General features: G+C 45.6%; 1 protein-coding gene across 15 annotated transcripts in view; it reads left to right on the forward strand.

The window, feature by feature from the left end:
- RAPGEF2 (Rap guanine nucleotide exchange factor 2) overlaps positions 1–23,606 on the forward strand; it is a 245,467-nt gene that overhangs the window by 142,286 nt on the left and 79,575 nt on the right. For 13 of the 15 annotated variants that reach the window (XM_040418605.1, XM_040418606.1, XM_040418609.1 and 10 more), the window contains 3 exons: positions 15,392–15,467; positions 18,504–18,671; positions 22,024–22,041. In XM_040418605.1, the coding sequence (XP_040274539.1) occupies positions 15,392–15,467; positions 18,504–18,671; positions 22,024–22,041 (262 nt within the window). The remainder of the gene's footprint in view (positions 1–15,391; positions 15,468–18,503; positions 18,672–22,023; positions 22,042–23,606) is intronic. The other 2 variants (XM_040418610.1, XM_040418618.1) reach the window with 1 other exon arrangement.

Consider the following 23,606-nt stretch of genomic DNA (forward strand, 5'->3'; position numbering starts at 1 on the left):
GGATTTCATAAGCTTTTACCATCGTGTCTTTTTGGTAAATATCAAGGGATAAAAGGGATTTTTTTTGTCAGATTTGGATTCTTTACACTATGAATGGGCTTTTCAAAACGTCATTCACACATTGCAGACTAAAGTTGCATTTATGAGGGATTTTTGCAGTTTTTTAAAATCCTCTGCTGCAGAATGGTACAGATTTCACCCCTCGCCATTACAAAGGGTTAAGACGTAAGTTTGGTGCAGATTTTCATGCAGTAAGTGTGTACATACAGTACAGACCAAAAGTTTGGACACACCTTCTCATTCAAAGAGTTTTCTTTATTTTCATGACTATGAAAATTGTAGATTCACACTGAAGGCATCAAAACTATGAATTAACACATGTGGAATTATATACATAACAAACAAGTGTGAAACAACTGAAAATATGTCATATTCTAGGTTCTTCAAAGTAGCCACCTTTTGCTTTGATTACTGCTTTGCACACTCTTGGCATTCTCTTGATGAGCTTCAAGAGGTAGTCCCCTGAAATGGTCTTCCAACAGTCTTGAAGGAGTTCCCAGAGATGCTTAGCACTTGTTGGCCCTTTTGCCTTCACTCTGCGGTCCAGCTCACCCCAAACCATCTCGATTTAGTTCAGGTCCGGTGACTGTGGAGGCCAGGTCATCTGGCGCAGAAACCCCATCACTCTCCCTCATGGTCAAATAGCCCTTACTTTCAAAGTTTTCCCAATTTTTCGGCTGACTGACTGACCTTCATTTCTTAAAGTAATGATGGCCACTCGTTTTTCTTTACTTAGCTGCTTTTTTCTTGCCATAATACCAATTCTAAGTAAAGAAAAACGAGTGGCCATCATTACTTTAAGAAATGAAGGTCAGTCAGTCAGCCGAAAAATTGGGAAAACTTTGAAACCCAATCGAGATGGTTTGGGGTGAGCTAGACCGCAGAGTGAAGGCAAAAGGGCCAACAAGTGCTAAGCATCTCTGGGAACTCCTTCAAGACTGTTGGAAGACCATTTCAGGGGACTAGCTCTTGAAGCTCATCAAGAGAATGCCAAGAGTGTGCAAAGCAGTAATCAAAGCAAAAGGTGGCTACCTTGAAGAACCTAGAATATGACATATTTTCAGTTGTTTCACACTTGTTTGTTATGTATATAATTCCACATGTGTTAATTCATAGTTTTGATGCCTTCATAGTCATGAAAATAAAGAAAACTCTTTGAATGAGAAGGTGTGTCCAAACTTTTGGTCCGTACTGTAAGTTCAGTTCACCCTGGAGCAGCCATATTGCTGATCCTTGACCTCTTGGCAGTGCACAGTATCTTTATAAACGTTGCACCTGGAGCAAAGACCTCGTCATACTAAATCCATGTGAAGCTTAAGCTAAATTGGGTGCTAAAGGGCATTTTCACCTGAAGTGGAAAAAAAAGACAATAAAAAAATGACTTAGAAATAGGAATTGTTATAGTCCACCGATGCATCCTGCTAGGCCTGGGATCAGCAACCTCTGGCACCTCAGCTGTGGTGAAACTATGACTCCCAGCATGTAGCTTGGCTGTTTTTGGATCTCTCCAAGAAGTGAATAGAGCATGCCAGGCAGTGGCGTACATAGAGAAGTAAGTGCCCCATAGCAAGGATCAAACCAGGCCCCCCACACAGGACAGAAGGGTTTCCGCCTAAACCTCTTTCAATGACCCTTGGGCCATTTTTTCTACTGCCTCGTTTGCTAAAATGTGTTTCTTTGGAGGGTAGAATCCTGACCAAGTTTTCACCCACAGTAGAAGAGGAGATGATCCCAACTAAGACTGGGCCCCCTCTTGCCCTGGGCCCCATTGCAGTCGCATGGTCTGCCGCTATGGTAGTTACGCCCCTGATGCCAGGAGTTGTAGATTCACCACAGCTGGAGTGCCAGAGGTTGCAGTCCGTGATTTGAGAATTTGACATCCCTGTCTTCACAGGCAGATTCCGGTCATAACTTCACATTTTGGAGTTGCTCACAGTGTAGGGGTGCGGCTGAAACGGGCAGTGTGCAGCTCCAATGTAAGATTGCCAGTGCCCCGCTGGTCTGCATGCTGCTTTCTGGAAGCCAGGCACGCTGGAAATGGATGTCTGCCCGCTCAAGCTGAATGTCTAGAAGTGTTAGTCTCTTGACTGCTTTTTCTTCTCAGTGCTTAGCTTCAGCCCATGCATGTATTTAGATATGAATGCCGGAGTGTGAATTTAGTAAAGGTCAGCTTCTCACCATGTTTGGCCATCACGTTTGTTGGAAGTATCGGTAGCAGTCCGCAGAACGTATGTCCCAGAGGTGTGCAGACTATGGGCTCATGCTCCCAGCCGTAGACTTTTTTGCAGCCCGCAAAACAGACGCCTGTCACCATTTATTATTATTATTTTTTTCACTCCTTCACAAATGTACTATCCTTGTCTGCAAAACGGACACGAATAGGACATGACGAATGGGTCCACATCTGATGTGCAAAAAATGCAGATTGGACGCGGACCAAAATCACGGTCGTGTGCATGCATACATGGTCTTCCATAATGAAATGTTTACTTGATAACACTACTCAGTAATAATGCCCACAAGAATGCAGAGAGGACACACCTTTTGGCATTGAACATAGAAATAGAAGGTAGGGGTTGAAGGTGATGTGAACGCAAGGTTCACACTGGTTGGGTGTTTCTTGCATAGGAAAAATGGTAGTTAACGCACCACAGAACGCCACTGGCACTAAATACTACATTGTCATTTACTGCAAAATGGGATTCTGGTAAAAAACGTAGTCGCCAAAACACCCCAAACCTGCGAATTGGGTTTTGCATTGCACCATGTATGAAGTGGTTGAGAAATCTGAGATCTGCTGCAGCTCAGTGAAGGATTGGCTTTATGAATCACTCTTTATCAGCGCTCCGGCCTTCCCTTATGCTGCATGTTGTGTCTTGTTGTCTGTATGGAGGGCAGGGCAGCTGCTGAGACTCATTGGGAAGAGTGTGGAAAGGAGGTAATACTCTCATGTATTCAGGGACGACTCACGACAAAATAAAAACCATATAGATTTTTCCCGAGAGAAACTTTGTTGTATCCAGTCCTGGGCGTCCCCATTGGTAATGTCTACTGGATAATGGCTGACGATTCATCCTAATACATTTTTATAATGGACTGATTTAGTTTCAGGGGACTATGAAAGCTGTATGGTGCTCGAGTTGAGATTTGTTTAGGGATTACAGCAATAAAGTAAAGATTCGTTCTCACAAGTTGTGAGGCTTTGATCGCCTGTCATTCATGTGTGAGGGCTGATGATCACTCACGGTTACTGAGGTTATTGGTTATCCTGGTGGTGGGCATTAGGATGGTGGTAACATGATATTGAAATACTGTGTGAATAGGATTCTATACTAAAAGGAGTATTTCAGGGAATACTTAAAAAAAAATAGGATAGAATGGGTTAAAAATAAAACATTACTCACCTCCGCGATCCCTCTTCTTTTCACTTCCTGGTCCTAGTCTTGACACACAGGAAATGGCTTGGACTTCGCACTTAGCCAATCACTGATCACATCGGTGACTTTGCTCAGCCAATCACTGGATGAGACGACAGTCCAAGCTGTTTCCTGTTTGCTGAGTCTGTACCCAGGAGAGCAGTGGGACTGGTGCAGCGTCAGAGCTGCAGCGGTTGGGGAGAAGATTGTCGCCTCGTTCCCTCCCATTTTTTAAAGTATACCCTGGAAAACCCCCTTAAGGCATAATACAAAAAACCTCTTTATGAAATCAGAGACATATGGAGGGTTCGGTAAAGGGGCTCTGTAGGAAACTGACCCATAATACAACCATGTACTTGAGGCTTAAAGGGAATCTGTCACCCCTTTTATGATGCCTAACTAAGGGCAGCATAAACTAGTGACAGATCTCCTGATCAAAAACGGCTCCAGCTGTTTGGCTATAATCTTGTATTGAACAGCTCCAGCACATGCTGATGAGTCCTGATATTCATGATATCCCGCCTCTCTGATTGCATTAGGAAAGAAACTGCCAATCAGCAGCAGGGGGCGGGGAGATCCATGTGCTCATGAATACCAGGACTCATCGGCATGTGCTGGAGCTGTAAGGTCTTAGGGCAGCATAAGGGCTCATGCACACAAACGCATTTTTTTTTTTCCGTGTCCATTCAGTTTTTTTTGCGGCCCGTATCTGGAACCATTCATAAAAAAATAAAAATAACAAGCACAAAATGACTCTATGTGCATTCTGTATCCGTATGTCCTCAAGTCTGTTCTGCAAAAAAAAAAATAGAACGTGTCCTATTCTTGTACGTTTTGCAGCATTATTACAATGGATCCGGAAAAAATACGGATCTGACTCGAACGTCACATGGATGGCATCAGTTTTTTTCGTGGATCCAGGTTTTTGCTGACCACAAAATACGTACGGTTGTGTATGAGCCCTAAAACTAATGAAAGAAACGGCACTGGAGGTGTCATCTTCCTTCTGATGTTGAGATATGTGCTTGGCAAGCAAAGTGGTTTGAAAATTTGGTTCAGTTCAAGCCTTGATATATAATTCTCAAAATTAAGAACTCCTCTTACATAGTCACATGTATTCAGGCCCCATGCGTGCAGTCAGTTATGTAATGCTTCATGTGACATTTAATGAAAACTTCCTGGATAATTCATTATGTAAGTATATTAGAACTATGGGATTTTTTTTATATCCCCTCTACTGGGTGCAAAAATAACTTCACCTTCAGTCTGGTTCATTGCTGCTCTTGTAAGGCTAGGGCTACACGGCCTGGATCGCTGAGTAGCAGTGATCCCAAAGAAATGCATGGTATCGCCGAGGCAGTCGCAAAAAAATCCAGCCGTGGCGATCCCATTCATTTCTATGGGATAACAACTACTCAGCGATCCAGGCCACGACCAGTGTCGCCGTGTAGTCCTTGCCTTAAAGCTCCACTTTAGTTTAGCATGATGCCTTCCTTGTATGAAAGTCTGTATGAAGTTAGAAAAATTCAGTTCACACATAGCAGTAGAAGTGTGATTAAATCTTCATCAGTACAGTGATGCATTTTTTACATAGTTCCTGTTTTTTTGTCTCCCCCCCCCCCCCATGTTTCACTGGAAAAATCTGCCATCATGATGAAAACCGCATTGTTTTTTTTTTCTTCTAATGCTATTTCCTTAGAATATCCTTAGAAGGCAGTGCATTTCCCGAAATGGGTTTTCTGAGATTTTCATACTGGATCTGATTGGTGGGGGTCTGACACTCGGGACCTCCTCTGATCAGCTCTTTGAGATGTCGCCAGCAGTCCTGTGTGTGCCGCGGCCTTCTCACAGCTTACCAAGCCCAGTGCTGTACATTGTATAGCGGCTGTACCTGGTATCGCACTCATTGAAATGAATGGGGCTTTCCTGCACCTAGGCCATGTGACCGATGGACATGATGTCATGGCCTCGGGAAACCTGATAGAAGGCCACGGTGCAACTGCGAGCACAGCTGCCTTCTTGAACAGCTGATTGGCGGGGTTCCTGGTTGTTGGACCCTCACCAATCAAATTCCGATGCCCTATCCAGAGGATAGGTCATCAGTATTGGGCCTATTGCACACGACCGTATGGCTTTTTCAGTGTGTTGTGTCCGTTTTTCACGGATCCGTTGTTCCGTTTCCGTTGTGTTTCTGTTCCGTTTTTCCTGATGGCATATACAGTATACAGTAATTACATAGAAAAAATTAGGCTGGGCATAATATTTTCAATAGATGGTTCCGCAAAAACGGAAGACATACGGATGCATTTCCGTATGTGTTCCGTTTTTTCCCCCGGACCCATTGACTTGAATGGAGCCACAGAACGTGATTTGCGGGCAATAATAGGACATGTTCTATCCTTCAACCGAACGGAAAAACGGAAATATGGAAACAGAGTACATTGTTTTTTTTTGCGGACCCGTTGAAATGAATCCGTATACGGAACGCAAAAAAGGGCTCGTAAACGAAAAAAAAAACGGTTGTGTGCATGAGGCCTTAAAGTCTCAGAAAACCTCAACATTGTCTATAACGGCCTCATTTACAGCTATGCTCAAACACAGACGAGTGATGTAAGCGGCTCCATAGAAGCTGCTGCCTGATATAGACAGGAAATCTTGTATCATCCCTGGTCAGGCTGAGCTCATTCATTCTCCCCCTTCCCCCAAGTAGATGCAGCCCCGGCAGTCCTATTGCATTCCTGGAATAGGTATCTGCATCCTATTATCAAAAGATCAATCACAACTTGTAAAATCAGCCGAAAGAAAGTAAAAAAACCTCAAAGATAATAATATAAAATGCATTGGGGGGAGGGAACGTATGTCTGTTCCACAAAGAGATAAAACATGTCCTATTATTGTCCTCAATACGGACAAGGATAGGACTGTTCTATTATGGGCTTTCCGTTCCGCAAAATGTAAAACACATGCGGTCGTATCCGTGTTGTGTGAATCTGAAATTTGTACAATCTGGGTGAAAAAAAACGCAAGCACTGAACGTAATTCCATACAAAACTGATTCAATTTGCAAGCAAAACCATCAGTTTTTTTTCCTGAACACACAATCTATATCTCCCATGTTAACGAGACCTTTCTTAGTTTCCCTCCCCACCCAAAAAGAGAAAGTGGGAAGGAAGCCTTGTAGGACGGAGGCGGTATGAAGGACACACATATGGTTGTATTTTTTGCAGACCTATTTGTCAAGCCCTGTGCAGAAACAAACTCCCTTTCAGGCTCCTTTCATACACACCGAGCACACCCTGTTTAAATTATGGAAGTTCACTTGAGGATATTCTTAGATGATACCCCAACCCATCCACTGCTAGAAAAGGAGCTATGAGATACCAGTAGGAAGAATAACGATACATAGCAGATTAATAAATGTCAAGGCAAAAAACAAACTAAAATCTCCCGGCTCACTGATGGGTGCGTCCACTCAAGGAACCAGTCCAGTTACTTGTTCCATGCTGTGTTACTACTTCCCCAATCATTGTACCTAAAAAGACAAAAAGCCTTGTTCCTCAATCCCCTCCCCCAGGTCACCCACAGAGTCTCGCTAATGGGTGTGCCTTCTCCAGGAACAAGTCTGGTTTCCAGTCTTTCTCTAATCCTGCTAATTGATATGAATTGTCCTTACATTCACATTATACAATATAGACTGGATGGATTACTTTCTTATGTCTCTTCCTGTTCATTAAAGGGGCTGTCCAGGATGAGAAAAACACGGCTGCTTTATTCCCAAATCGCCTGTCCTTCGCAGCCGTCCTGAGGTCACTGGGGCTGAGCTGTAATAGCACATACAGCAAGTCAAGCTGTTTTTGGAAGAAGGCAGCCATCTTTTTCTACACCTGCACAACCCCTTTAAGAGACCCCTTAAATAATGCCAGTGGAGGCTGTTTTCCCAGTGAAACCACTAGACTGGTGTCCACAGCATTCCCTGTTGACAGGAGATCAAGTATTTCAGGCCTTTCTTTTCAGGAGAGGTCAGATACTTGCCCTTTACCCTTTCCATTTTAAGCTGTAGGCTCTACTACTGCAGAGGGCACTTTCAGATTTATATATTTAGATTATCAAGTAATAGACGTTCTGTAATCCCTACGTGGGGCTGAATGGGAGATGGCGTTTTTCTCTATGGCATAGGATGCTATTGTCCTGGCACTATGCTAAGGAGGCCATTGGCTTGGTCTAAGTACCATGAGGTGGCTGTGGTGAACCTGTGGAAGGCGCTGAGCTACTCAGTGGATTTTGAGGCTGGCAATGCCATAATAATTAGGGTATGTTCACTCCGTTTTTTGTTCTTGCACAGATTCAGCGCCAAAAAGTGCAATAAATGCATGCAAACCATTTCCATTAAAATCACACGTCAAGTCATACTGCGCCTTGTCTTAGAATAATGCACTACGAAAATTAGAATGTACCTGTCCATTCTTAACGCGGATTCCACACCCAAAATTCCCATTAAAACGGACAGGAATGAAAATCCACGTCAAAACTGAATAAAAAATGCATCCCAAAAAACTGATGCAGATTCCGTAGATAAGCCGGCCAACCATCAGAAGTGCGACATTCCCACCGCTGTCATCCCTACTGTATGTCTTAAGATGGATGTGTTCAGCTAAGGCTACTTTCACACATGCGTTTTGTGCGGATCCGTCTTGTATCTGCACAGACGGATCCGCACCGATAATGCAAACGCTTGTTTCCATTATCCTGAACAAAGTCAAAACGCATCCGTGACCCGTCCTGAACACCATTGAAAGTTAATGGGGGACATATCTGTTTTCAATTGCACCATATTGTGTCAGTGAAAACGGATCTGTCCCCATTGACTTACATTGTAAGTCAGGACGGATCCGTTTGGCTCCGCATCGTCAGACAGTCACCAAAACGCTGCAAGCTGCGTTTTGGTGTCCGCCTCCAGAGCGGAATGGAGACTGAACGGAGGCATTCTGAGCGAATCCTTATCCATTCAGAATGCATTAGGGCTGAACTGATCCGTTTTGGACCGCTTGTGAGAGCACTGAAACGGATCTTACAAACGGAAACCAAAACGCCAGTGTGGAAGTAGCCTTATCATTGCTCTCCAGAGATGTAATCTGGTTTACTGGACTTTTTTTTATGAGTTTATAGTTTTCTTCTGTGATAAATGATTTAGGATCTTTTTATTGTGGAGACCATCCTTAGCCTGAGGCTGGATGTCTGTTTGCTGTTCTGTACTGGGTGACAACTCTTGGTCAGACTGGTTATTTGGACATTGTTCTCCTGCGAGGCATGAGATGTCGATTTACGGGTGTTTTCCTTGTTTTTATATTTATATGTGGTCGGACACTCGGTGTTGTGCGGTACGGACCACTGTGAACCATGAGGAGGGCATAGCACACCCTTGAGTGATGGGACTCCTTCAAACAGCTCATTAGTTGGGGTGCTTGGAGTCGGACCCCCACTGATCTGATATAGGTGTTTCAAGTTATGTAGTCATTGGCTGCCATGGTTGCGCACTGCTCAATCTTTTCTGGTCAGGATTTTCCCTGCCTGCCCCATGCCAAGCATCAAGGGAAGTCTGAAATCTGATTGTTATGCCCGCTGTAGAAGGGACACGTCTGGATGCTGCCGTCTTCTGGAGAACTCGTAACCAACTTCCCTGTTTGGGCCACGTTGCATAAATGCCCTATTACCTGGGCCAGTGTTTTGGGCAATCGTTGCCCTGTTTAAAATCGTCATTCGGACATTCATCAGTTGTCAGCAGTACATCACCCCATGTGAACAGGGATGTGCTACTGACCGTGACTGAAAGATACTGTGATGATTGCCACATGTTACTAGAGCTAAACGATTCCCGATCGTTGTATCAGTGATCTACCAGTGTTTAGTCAGTGATCTCCATCAGTGATTATGAGCCAAAACCAGGACTGGAGCCTCCACAGACATAAGGTGAAGATCTGCACCAGTTCACAGCTTACAGCCGCATCAAGTTTTGGCTCAAAATCACTGATGGAAATCGCTGACCAAACACGGACTCTGTGAATAAGGACTCATGCACACTACCGTATGTAGTTTGCTGTCCGCGAAACACGGATCCGCAAAAAATACATATGACGTCTGTGTGCATTCCTTATTTTGAAGAATGGAACAGCTGGTCCCTAATAGAGCAGTCCTATCCTTGTCCGTAATGTGGACAATACTAGGACATGTTAGATTTATTTTATTTTTATTTTTGCAGAACGGACATATGGAAACGGAATGCACATTCATTTCAGTGGGTATGCATTTTTTTAAAATTAATGCTTTCCGCATATGGTTCGCAAAGAAAAACACAAAAAAAAACGTAGCGGACACAGAAAATCATGTGCATGAGCCCTACGTCCTAAAAGGGCCCTTAGGTTGTCTGGCGGCAAGATGTGAAGAAGCAGTTCTACTATAATACCTGCACTGGTCCTTTACTGCTCCAAGCGGGTGCACTCCGTCCGATAAGACGTCTCACAAGGGTGCGGCTACCTTAAAGATCCCTGTAGAATCAATAAGAATTTTCTTTGAATGGAGACCTATAAAAGCCTTGTAGACCCGAGAGGAGCTCTAGTTGAGAAGTATGTATTGATGAGGGAAGTGCCATTGTTTTGTCAGAATGAGGTCAAGGAGAATGCGCTGCACCGAAAAGCTGAACGCATGCATTTTTTAATGGTATTATAGCTCAACAATCCTGTCGGTAACAATCGAGACCCAAGTCTTTACAGCGTCGGAAATGAGAGCTGACGTCACCTCGGCGTCTTTGTCAAGGGTAATTGTAGATTGCATGAGAGTTGCTGGTCTGGGATACAGGAGTTTGTCCCAGCTCACAAGTACCTGCTTTGTTTCATTGAATCCACGCCCCCTACGCTCCCCACCCCCACTCCATGATGTAAGTATAGCTGTGTGTGTTCCCGCACATGTCTAGTGACTGCTATAATGTGGTCTCTGAGGGCGCCTGCACATGGGCGCACCGGGGAACGCGCAGAGGATTTCTGCACCCAAGCCACACCAAAAATCACATTCTAATTGCCTTTTTTGGTGGTCATTAGAAATCGGGTAAAATCCTTAGCTAAGAGCTCTTTCACACTTGCGTTGTCCGGATCCGTCGTGTACTCAATTTGCCGGAAGTGCCCGCCAGATCCGTAACACCGCAAGTGAACTGAAAGCATTTGAAGACGGATCCGTCTTCAAAATGCGTTCAGTGTTACTATGGCAGCCACGAAGCTATTAAAGTGCTGGTTGCCATAGTAGTAGTGGGGAGCGGGGGAGCAGTATACTTACCGTCCGTGCGGCTCCCGGGGCGCTCCAGAATGACGTCAGAGCGCCCCATGCGCATGGACGACATGATCCATGCGATCACGTCATCCATGCGCGTGGGGCGCCCTGACGTCACTCTGAAGCGCCCCGGGAGCCGCACGGACGGTAAGTATGCTGCTCCCCCGCTCCCCACTACACTTTACCATGGCAACCAGGACTTTAGCGTCCTGGCAGCCATGGTAACCATTCAGAAAAAGCTAAACGTCGGATCCGGTAATGCGCCGAAACGACGTTTAGCTTAAGGCCGGATCCGGATTAATGCCTTTCAATGGCCATTAGTTCCGGATCCGGCCTTGCGGCAAGTGTTCAGGATTTTTGGCCGGAGCAAAAAGCGCAGCATGCTGCGGTATTTTCTCCGGCCAAAAAACTTTCCGGTCCTGAACTGAAGACATCCTGATGCATCCTGAACGGATTTCACTCCATTCAGAATGCATTAGGATAAAACTGATCAGGATCCTTCCGGCATAGAGCCCCGACGACGGAACTCTATGCCGGAACAGAACAACGCAAGTGTGAAAGAGCCCTTAAGCCGCAAATATAATTGACATGCTGCGGATTTGAAAATCCGTACGGCAGTTCAGTTTCCATACAGAAAAGAAAAATCCAGAAAGTGTGCATGAGAGTTGTCTATTCTGATACACTTTACTGGTACGGTATTACGCAGCGGTTTTTCCACCTGGGAATCTGCACTGAAAAACCGCACGTAATGGGCAAGGTGTGTAGGTAGCCTTAAGGCATGACACTGTTCTAGTGCAACCATCTTCCATCAGGGGACTGGTGCTGGGCGATGAGTGGAATTTTCCTCTGCATTTCTATTCCAGCTATTATGTCCAGATTCAGTCATACTTTCAGCTTTATAATCGTTTTTTCCCCCCTGAACGCCCTCTGACTTTCTGAATGCAAGTATTGTGCCCCGTCTAGGCTGACCTGATTTTACGTCTGTGTAAAAAGCTAAACCTGCTGCCACCCAGCAAATGTAATTTTCCAGATCTAAAATGGTATTCCTGGCCATGATCAGGAACTGAGAAGTCATTGACCATGTGGACTGAGTGGGGCACCTTCTGTCTGGTGATGTCAGTGTAATGTCTCAACTGGGCGCTGGTCCCTTCGTACGGCGGTCACACTGGGATAACGTGAACTGTATGTACTAGTTTGGGGTTTTCTTTCTATGTAGACTGCACATGGCCATTGCCGTATTTGCAGTCCGCAAAACACAATGTCCTGCCTTCTATAGAACTGTCCTATCCTTGTCCGTAAAAGGGCCAAGAATAGGGCATGTTCAATTTTTTGGCGGGGCTCTGGAACAGACATTGGGATGTGGTCATCATACTGTGTGTTGTCCACATCTTTTGCGGCAATATTGAAGTGAATGGATCCGCATGCAGTTGCCCCATTTTTTAGCCCTATTAATTGTCCCCATTGGCAGTTTAATCGGATCCCTTTCTGTAGGGCAAGGCTGAAATGTCATTATGGGTTATCTACGAGGTCATACAGTACGGCATGACGTGGCTTTGAACTTTGTCTTTATTTGCCCGGTGACATTTGGTTTCTACTACCTGTCGCCATGCGTGCCGAGCCCTGCCTGATATATTGTGGGGAATTGTTGACGCAAGTCCTATAAGCAATATGTGTCGTGTGTCTCCCTCAGCGGATAGCCCTGACCTAATTTATCATACTAAATATGTTTTTGATCCAGTAATCAGCTTTCCCTGCTAATCTTGAACGGTGATGTGTCTGGCATAATGGGTGGACTGCAGTAAGTCGCACGCATGGACTGGGCACCTTTAATCTCACTTGGTTGATTAGAGGAGCCATTAGTTTTAATAACGCTAAATTTATTCCTGTGTGTGGAGCAGCACCAGCTCTGAGGGTCATCAATCAGTGCGGAGGTGGAGGTCTATTCTTAGGGCGGTTTTCTTTCACTACCATATACCTGTGTGTGTGGATTCACGGACCCGACAGCCTGTGCCAGCAGCAGTATACGAGACGCAGCTTGCATGCCCTACTTAGATTGGAGGCACCCAGTTGTGACTTCCCAAAACAATTGTATTGGGTGTGGCAGAATTACTCTCTGGTTGTTGTAGTACCCATTTTGTGTGCCCCAGGGACACCAACGGCATGGTGCAATTAAGTAAACCGGTAGATCCTGCCTGAGCAATAGAAGATTTACAGCAATGTATCACTTATTGGTGGCACACTACTAGAACTAGAAATGGCAATGCCCGCCGTGGTGCAGTGGCTTCTGTGTGGATGAATCCCTGTAATGCTCAGCGTAAACCATGCACTTTCGTGCTTTCAGCTGCAGCTCTTTAGGACCGCAGAGGTCATGCACACGAGCTTGCGTGCCCCTTTCTGCGGACTGCAAATAGCGGTCCGCAATGCACGAGTACCGGCCGAGTGCACGCTGTTTGCAGATGTGGACCGTTCATTTGAATGGGTCCATGATCTGCAAGATGCGTTCACAAATGCAAAAAAATAGAACATGACCGAAATCCCACGGTAGCACTTCGTAGTTCTTCCATGAGCTTCCGATCCGTGCCTCTGCACTGCTCCGTATCTTGAGGAATATGGGCCCGTTCAGGTCAGTGGGGCACACGTTCGTGTGCATGAGCCCTAAATGTGTGATAGCTGCAGACAGATTAAAGCTCTCCAAACCTTAGTTTCCCATGAAGTGGAGTCTTTCTGCTGTGTGTGTAATAAATAAATATATCTCTATCTATGTCACACTTGGATTTGCAGTTGCGTGTTTCATAGATGTGGATATGCCCCATTTAATTTGGCAGGTTCAGTCGAATGTGTATGGGGAGCTCCTAACTCTCCCTCGACAGATATCTGGGAGAAGAAGGATCAGGAAAAGGGAATATCTTTGCCAGATCCTTTTGTTCTCTCAGATGATAAGGCGCCACCAGAAGCGCCTTACAGCGGTTTTCTCCTCTCTGTCCATTGAATACAATATGCAAAGGCATCTCCCAAGGAAAGAGAACCATCTCACTAGCACCACTTGTGTAAGTGGCTCCCTTCGAGTCAAAATCCAACTTTTTAACAAGCCTTGGGACATGACAAGGGAACATAGCCAAGCCATATATCTGTAGACACCTGTTTCTGGATGCTTGCCCTCATCAGTATGGCTGGCTGAGTGTGATGCCTCGGATGTAGCTGATTTTTGACCTCCCCAAGATGGCGTTGGCAAGATAGTTCTCTTCCTTGGGAGATACCTCTTTGCATATTGTTTTCCCATGGAGCATTGCCAATAACTTTCCATCCCATGGAGCACTTCCAGTAAGTCACCATACAGGGTTGGTCTCTGGAGCGAGAGCCAGTATCCTACCTCCATTGAATACAGAAACACGGTCAACCGGGGGGTGGGGGGGGGGGGGGCGGAAGTGATAGCTGTCTGCCAACAGCTATTGAATGTGTAAGGCCAGCTTTACAGCTGCGGTTTCTGTAATTAGCGCTGCTGATGTGGACATGCCAATTATCCGTGTGCATTCTGTATTTTGCGGAACGGAACAGCTGGCCCCTAATAGAACAGTCCTATCCTTGTCCGTAATGCGGACAATAATAGGACATGTGCTATGTCGTTTTGCGGAACGGACATACAGGTGAGTTGTTTTCAGCGGTCTGTCATTTATAAGTTAAAAGTAAGTGGTTGCCGAGAACCAACATCACAATCATTGCAGACTGGGCCTGGAAAAGAGTCCCGGCCACCTGAGAAGAGTCCTGGTTATTCATGAATTCCTGCTCTCCCGCCCACCTGCTGATGACTGACAGTCTTCTACCTAGTTTTCTCCCTTTCTTTCTAGGAGAGAACTGCCAATCATCAGCAGATGGGTGAGAGAGCAGGAGATTAGGAATAACCAGGACTCTTCTCAGGTAGATTTGACTCTTTTCAAGGCCTAGGCTGCAATGATTATGATGCTGGTTCTCGGCAACCACTTACTTTTAGCTGATGAGTGACACACCGCTGACATCAGTATTTCTGTCACTAATTTATACTGCCCAGAGTGAGATCAGCATAACGTTGATGTCAGGTTCCCTTTAAGGCTAGATGTTTCCTTCCCTCTCACTATTTGCATATTAACAAGTAATTTGTAACTTCTGCAAATGTTTTTTACTTTTGGTTGAAGAAGTTTTCATTTGTAGAGCTGTACTGTGTAGGAATGATATTTTCTTCTTATTATCATGTGATTGCTGATGGTTTATGCAGAAGTTTTTTGACCTTGGGTTAGATCTGGCTGGCAATATGCCAGTAAGATCTGTTGTGTAAAGAACGAACATCTGTCCATGAAGTATTTCTCTGGGAATAATTTGTCCGGTCACCAAGATATCTGCTGAGCAGTGGTTGCAGAGCATGTGAACAGGAACCATGATTGCCACTATGGCTTTGGTGTCTGTAGACCTTGCCGTTTCTCACGAATTGTGTATTTGTCGGATTATATTTATTACTGATCCATGTGCCCTTAATTGTCCAGAAATGGACTGCGCACATGTTAAAATTACTGAAGAAATGAGTTTTCCTCCCAGCTAATGTTGCTCTTTGTTTGATGTATCTACAGCTTTGGCAAGAGATCTGCAGGAAGCTTCAGGCGTGGCTGTGAATGCATTGTCTTGGAGCCCTCCGAAATGATTGTGGTAAGCCTAATTTAAACATTTATGTTCCTCTCCTCGCTGTTTACTCACAAGCGTGTAGATTGTCTTTTACATATATCCGCTTTTCCTAGCATATAAGCTTGCTATTAAGTTGATAAGTTGGTGGATGGGTGTGGGCTATGGCCTAGTGTGAGAACATTGGCATTCCAAAAGGAGTAATCAGACCGCTTCCTTCCTCAGGGCAAAACATTCACAATGCCCCTTGTTCTATTCATTGCATAAATGTTATAATCAGAGCTGTATACTTATTAACTCATTCAGGGTCACGAGGGAGCATAAACTGCAGAACAGACTGATAATGAATGCCAATTTTTGAACACCTAGGAGTATGCCAAGAAGAATGCATTTCCCAAATCCTGTTTTGTTGAGGGTGTTATTATTGAAGTCTAATTATTTTTCTCTATGGTATATCTTTGGAAATGATGAGGTTATTAATGCTATCTCAGATCGGTATTATCCCTTAGTAAAGTATGAGTGTGATGCCCAGCAATCACTGGTCCAGTCTGCAGCACTGTGACAAGAACCTAAAGTGGTCACGGGCGGGTTAGTTACGTCCCTGCATGCATGGCGGCAGTAGAGGAGCCAGTGCAAGACAAGGGCAGGAGATGCATCTCTTTCTCGCTAAAGGCCCTTTTATACAGGACAATGATTGGCAGAGCAAGCATTCATACGAATGTTCGTTCCTGACCATTGCTGCGTCTGAATGTGTCCAGCAATCAGCCAAAAAACAAGCAAAGCAACTTTTTCCTGGCATAAAAACATCCCTTGTCATGTAAACCGGACACGTGCTGCTGACAAATGCAGACTGTATAAGGGATGAATGATCACAATGACCATTGTCTCCATACAGTTCTATGATTGCCACATGTAAATGAACGCCACTGGACTTGATATAGCGGTACTTGCACACGCGCATGTTTGATTCCGGCAGGCAGTTCTGTTACCTGAACTGCCTGCCTGCTCAGGGAAACTGTATGCAAACGCATGTCATTTTTTCTGACTGATCAGGCATTTTTTAGACTAAGGCCTCTTTCACACTTGCGTTGTTGGGATCCGGCATGCACGCCGGATCCGGAAAAACGCAAGTGTACTGAAAGCATTTGAAGACGGAACCGTCTTCCAAATGCGTTCAGTGTTACTATGGCATCCAGGACACTATTAAAGTCCTGGCTGCCATAGTAGTAGTGGGGAGCGGGGGAGCAGTATACTTACAGTCCGTGCGGCTCCCGGGGCGCTCCAGAATGACGTCAGAACGCCCCATGCGCATGGATGACGTGATCCATGCGACACGTCATCCATGAGCGTGGGGCGCCCTGACGTCACTCTGGAGCGCCCCGGGAGCCGCACGGACGGTAAGTATGCTGCTCCCCCGCTCCCCGCTACACTTTACCATGGCTGTCAGGACTTTAGCGTCCCGGCAGCCATGGTAACCATTCAGAAAAAGCTAAATGTCGGCTCCGGCAATGCGCCGAAACGACGTTTAGCTTAAGGCCGGATCCGGATCAATGCCTTCCAATGGGCATTAATTCCGGATCCGGCCTTGCGGCAAGTGTTCTGGATTTTTGGCCGGAGCAAAAAGCGCAGCATGCTGCGGTATTTTCTCCGGCCAAAAAACGTTCCGTTCCGGAACTGAAGACATCCTGATGCATCCTGAACGGATTTCTCTCCATTCAGAATGCATTAGGATAATCCTGATCAGGATTCTTCCGGCATAGAGCCCCGACGACGGAACTCTATGCCGGAAGACAATAACTCAAGTGTCAAAGAGCCCTAAGGGTACTTTCACACTAGTGTCAGGACGGATCAGACAGGCTGTTTACCCTGTCGGATCCGTCCTGCCGCTATTTCACCGGACCGCCACTCCGTCCCCATAGACTATAATGGGGACGGGGGCGGAGCTCCGGCACAGCACGGCAGTGCGCGGTGAGAGGCTGCCGGACTAAAAAGTCGGACATGCAGTACTTTTAGTCCGGCGGCCTTTCGCCGTGCACTACCGTGCTGCGACGGAGCTCCGCCCCCTTCCCCATTTTAGTCCATGGGGACGGAGCGGCAGTCCGGCGGCACGGCGAAATAGCGGCAGGACTGATCCAACAGAGTGAACAGCCTGTCGGATCCGTCCTGCCGCTAGTGTGAAAATAGCCTTATCAGGATCCTGGTCAGTCTGAAAAATGCCTGATCAGTCAGAAAAATGCATTGCAATACTGGATCCGTTTTTCCGGTGTCATCAGGCAAAACGGATCCTGTATTTTTTTTTCTCTCACATTTTTAAAGGTCTGCGCATGCGCAGACCGGAATACCGGATCCGTCATTGCGGGAATTTGAATACCGGATCCGGCACTAATGGCATTCAGGCAAGTGTTTTTTTTGGTCGGAGATAAAACCGTAGCATGCTGCGGTATTATCTCCATCCTGGAAAGTCAAAAAGACTGAACTGAAGACATCCTAATGCATCCTGAACGGATTGCTCTCCATTCAGAATGCATGGGGATAAAACTGATCAGTTATTTTCCGGTATAGAGCCCCTGTGCCGGAACTCTATGCCGGAAAAAAAAAAACGCTAGTGTGAAAGTACCCTTACTCAGCGCCTATTGCCCATGTAAAAGGACCCTTAGGGTCCCATTCATAAGACCATATCCGTTTTTAAAGACTGCAAATTGCGGATGTGCCAAACATGGATACCGGCCATGTGCACTACGCATTTTGTGGATTGGAACGTCCTTCCCTGTGACAGAAATGTCTGTTCACGGAATGGACTTGTACATGGTGTGCTGTCCGCATCTTTTGCAGCCCCATTGAAATGAATGGGTCCGCGTCCAATCCACAAAATTGCAGTACAGATGTGGACAGAAAAATACGGTCATGTGAATAGGTCCTTAGTATGTGGGAGTGCTCTGTTTCACCACTGACCTTGAGCAAGCAGCTGCTCTGGAAGCTTCTGTGCGCCCGTGTCTAACATGTCCTCTACTATTGGCTGTACACTATTTATGAGAATGTGCCACATCTGATTGCTTACACTAGGTTGACTATATGGATGAAAATGAAGAGTATTTCCAGAGACAAGCGTCCCATCGGCAGTCTCGCCGGAGATTTAGGAAGATCAACCAGAAGGGAGAGCGACAAACAATCATTGATACAGTGGATCCTTATCCAGTTGGAAAACCGCCATTGCCGAGAGGCTACCACACAGTGAGTAACTGCGTACTGACCGGACTGATCTTCTAATCTGTGGATTTCTAGTTGTGAAGACTGACCCTTTAAATGGCTGGAATTTCCTAAAGAAACCTGTCTGACTGAAAATGCAGCGCAGTCTGCAGGCAGCGTGGTATAGAGGGAGCTGAGGAAATGGCTGTATGGTTTTATGGGAAAAGATTTAAGTGTCGCTTGTATTTCTTTTGTTTAAATCTCTGCTCGTTCTGGTCTTGAGAGTCCAGTGGGCGGTACTACCCAGTGACTGACAACCTTCTCTGTATACTTTACTTTAGCTCCAAAGTAGCACCGACCACCGGACTCCTGAGCCTGGAATGAGCAGAGATTTAATTGAATAAAGTCCAAGTTATAGTGAATCTTTTCCCACAAAACTATCCCTGCCTGCAGACTCCACTGCCTTCTGTGGTCACCGCTCCTCTTGGTGGAGGTCAGCATTGACTTTACGATGAGGCCAATTGACATATCATAAAGGTTGAAGGGGTTGTGCATGGGTGTTTATATTGATGACCTATCCTCAGGATAGGTCATTAATTTCAGATTAGCGGGGGTCCGATTACCAGCACCCTACCAATCACCTGTTTGAAGAGGAGGTGGCGCTCGTGTGAGCACTTCTTCCTTTTCAAGATTACACTGGGCATCGTCTCGGTGGCAGCGACGGGGCAGTGTAATTGCCAGTTCTGATCCTGTTCACTTGAATGCGGCCAGCACATAGGTCATCAGTATAAACCCCTGCACAGTCCCTTTTAGTTTTGGAACAGGCCTTGTAGCGCGTCTATAGTTTGAAGAAATGCCGTTTATTTAACTGGGAATTAATAAGGCTTCAAGCTTTTGGTTTTTACTCCCTTCTGAGGTTACATCTTGGGGGGCGCAGCTGCAGGCTGGGGCTGCATTTGTTAGCATGCTATCATCAGGCCTTCAGGAGCATGACGTTCTGGCCATTTGCTTGGAAGAAGGAAGGAATCTCCTAGGTGGCCATTTTACTGTAAGGCAGTTTTGCTGGTTACTGTTACAAGTGCCTTTGGCGGTACATTTAGGCTGGGGCTACATGGCGACGTGTGTTGTACGACAGCAAGTCTCAGAAGCTGCACGAGCAGAAACATTTGTGCGACTATTTGAGGGTCCATTCACACGTCCGCAATTTCGTTCCCGGAACGGAATTGCGGACCCATTCATTTCTATAGGGGCAGCACGATGTGCTGCCCGGATCTGGAATTGAGGATCCGCACTTCCGGGTCCGCAATTCCTATCCCCAAAAAAATAGAACATGTCCTATTCTTGTCCTCAATTGCGGACAAGAAAAGGCATTTTCTATGAGAATGCCGGCGATGTCTGTGTCTTGCGGATCCGCAAAACACACACGGACGTGTGAATGGACTCTAAGAGCGGAGATTTGGCTGTAAAATAACAGCTAATTGCAGAAAGGTTGCAAGTCATAGTCATATATGATTTTCATTGTGGCCTGTGAAGGCAAAGTCGTGTGTGTCTTGTGTCAAAATGTCCAACAGGATTTTTCCCCCCCAAATCTCGCATATGCGCCATGTTGTGAGTTGCATTTCAATTGTTTTCCCTGAGGCGGATTCCCATCTAAAACAGCAAAACAATGGAAAGCTTACGTTAAGCAGACTTTTGGTGCAGAAAATGTACAATATCTTCATCCAAAATCCAGTGTGAACATGCTCTTAGACTTTAAAGCTCCAGGCTTTGTATCCCCTAGAGTATCGGGACTGTAGAAATTTCCATTCTCTAACGCAGGCATCCTCAAACTGCGGCCCTCCAGCTGTTGCAAAACTACAACTCCCAGCATGCCCAAACAGCCTACAGGTGTCAGCCTACAGCAGGGCATTGAGGGCCGCCGTTTGAGGATGCCTGCTCTAACGTATCCAGGTTTCGGCACTGAGGGGTGACACAGACCAGTGAATAGCTGGAGACACAGAGCTGCTTCACGGATGGGGTAGGGGTTTCCTGGAAGGGGAGTTGTTTTTATGAATAGGTGTGGAAAGGAAAAGTGGAGCAGCCGCCCGTAGCCCCCACAACTGGGCTCTTGAAGACGAGCGGTGGACTGTGACTGGTTGATACTTTTTTATGGATTAGAAGCGGGATTGATCTTACGATGTTTAGAGAATTTCTTTGTGTGGTCACTGCCCCCTCTTATCACAATACAGAATTGCTCTTGATGCTTGAGTCTGACTTCATGGGTATCATTTCTGAATTCAAGGAGGGGATATGTCTACCCGTTGCCTTCCCGTTCAGTACACGTACGATGAGGAATGGCTGCTGCAGTTAGGCGTCACGTGCTCGCTGCCAGGGGCGGCAGTCTGCTTTCATCCTCTGCTCTCATGGGCTTCGCTTTGTAGATATTTTGGGTGTTTTTCTAGAAGTGTTTAGGAATGTAAGGCTCCTCATCACGAGCCGCTGTTTCCATTGTAGCATTGGAAGGTATTACAAGCCAATGATTCAGCTGGATGCCTGGTGTGCCCCCACCCTGCCCGCTGCCTTGTAGTCTTACCATCTCACTTTTTAACCTCTTAAGAGCCTGTCCCAGAAACCAGTGCCATAGCACACTAGCAGAGATTTAGAATTGACCTAACTACTTTTTTATTTGACATTTTTAGTATATGCTTCATTTAGAATAGCTCGAACTGTTTGTTATACATTATACTTTCCACATCGCAGTAGATAAATCCCTTCCACCCTCCATCTAGAGAAGCACCATGCCAATATTTACCGGTATTATGTCCTGTATGACATTTGTCACTCAAAGTATCTTTATCATCATTATATTTTTGTCTATTTGATTTAGAATTTACTCACAGAGGACCTGTCACCACTCCTTGCATGTCTGTTTTACTAAAAACGTGCATTTCATGTTAAAAAATAATTCATTTTTTCTTAACTCCTCATTGTTCAGTTCCTCTGTTGTTCCTTCTGGGCGTTGTCCTACTGCGTGGCACGTTCTGCCTCTGGTGGCACGGATTGGCCTGTGCCGAGGCATACCTCCAACTGGTAACACTCAATTATCAATGTGTTCATAAATGTCTCATAGGAATAGCTGAGGAACAGAACGGCGTTCTAAGAAAAGATGCTTCAGTGGTTACTAATAGACCTGTCTGGAGAACGGTCATTAGGTCATTCTGATTTATACATCTATGGATGATATCTGCCCCGAAATGTTGTGACCCTTGGCATGGTGCTTGTCCATTGCATGTGTCCTATTACTAGAGCTAGCGAGGTTCTTATTAACATGGCCTTCACTGATATTTAATAGCATGTCTTGGTAATTTTCATCTTTTCCTTTCCTCTCCTATGGCATTCATTTCATTTTGGCTGGCAGGAATGCACTAAACCTCAGGTATTGTAACCGTTCCATGTCTTGTCCTGAGATAGCACCCTCTCTAAGTGTAAGGCCGCGTTCACACAGGCTGCATTAGTGGAGCTTTCCCTGCTGTCTTACCGCAGTGGCCCAATGTGAATGAGAGTATCTGACCTCCCATTTGGCAAGATTGGCTGTGACCAGGGCATCCTGCGTTTTAAAATTTTTTTTTTTCTTCATTGCCTTTGACATGAGCTGATGTGTAATATTTGGATTATGTGCATGCAGCAAAGCGACCTCTGCTCACCAGTCTGTGAACAAGGCCCTACGGCTTTCCTCTAATCCTAATGTCACCTAATTGTCAGTGTGTCCCACTCTTGCGGTTAAAGGGAGCTGGTCAGGTTAGGCGGAGTTCACACCACTGTTGTTTTTCCGTTCTTCTCATCTGTCAGAAGAACAGAAAAATAAGGAAAAAAAAATGCATACTGCACATCAGTTATGCACATTTGGCATCTGTTTTAGCCATTTCCATCTGAAATCGGTTTTTTAGATGGGGGAAAAAAAGTCCTGTATGCAGTACTTTTTCTTCCTTCTAAATAAAAAAGGAAGACTGAAACAGATGCCAAATCTGCAGGATCTATTTTTTTTTTTTCTGTTCTATTGACGGATCAGAAGAACGGAAATATATTACGGTGGTGTGAACTCTACCTTAAGGGCCCTTGCAAACGACCGTATGCCCTCCGAGCCCCGCAGGGCTATTGTCCCGCACTCATATGATCTTATGCATAATCAGCCCGACGTGCTCAGCATCATTGTAATCTATGATGCTGTGTACTCCCGTGCACACGATCAATGCCCCTCCGGGACATATGCCCCGCTCATGGACCGTATGTCTCGGAGGGCATACAGTCTTGTGCAAGGGTCCTAAAGATGCAGTCCAGTGTACCTGCCTCATGTTATAGAGCAGGGTTGGCCAACCTGCGGCTCTCCAGCTGTTGTAAAACTACAATTCCCACCAGGCCCTGCTGTAGGTTGATGGCTATAAGCAGTCTGGGCATGCTGGGAGTTGTAGTTTTGCAACAGCTGGAGAGCCACAGGTTGGCCATCCCGGTTATAGAGCAGGAAGAGCTGAGCAGATTCCTGTGTGTTTCTCCTCTGTGGACTGAAACCTCTGCAGTTGGCACATATGGTGCGTGTAGAGAGATCAGCCACTCACTGAGTAGGAACGCCCGGAAGAAATTACAAGTTCCATTGAATAGTTTCCCATAAATCTATACATCAATCTGCTCAGCTCCTCCTGCTCTATAACATGCTGCCTGCAGATTGCACTGCATTTTCATGGTGACAGCTTCTCTTTACCGCACTCATGCAAAGCATTCATCCTGTCTACATCCATTACATAGGAGTGCGCCACTTTTCAGTACTAAATCAAAGTTTTGGCGTACTTTTATTTTAAGGTGTTTTCATATCTTGTGTGTGCTTTTCAAATACTTTTTAACCCTTTCAGCAGTTAAACTAGAAATACTGACAATGTCTACATGTTCTGTCCTTGTTTCTTATAACTTCTGTTTGGCTCCACTGCATTTAAATCATATGCAATGTCA

The sequence above is a fragment of the Bufo bufo genome, chromosome 2 (assembly GCF_905171765.1).
Source record: "Bufo bufo chromosome 2, aBufBuf1.1, whole genome shotgun sequence".
Lineage (NCBI taxonomy): Eukaryota > Metazoa > Chordata > Amphibia > Anura > Bufonidae > Bufo > Bufo bufo.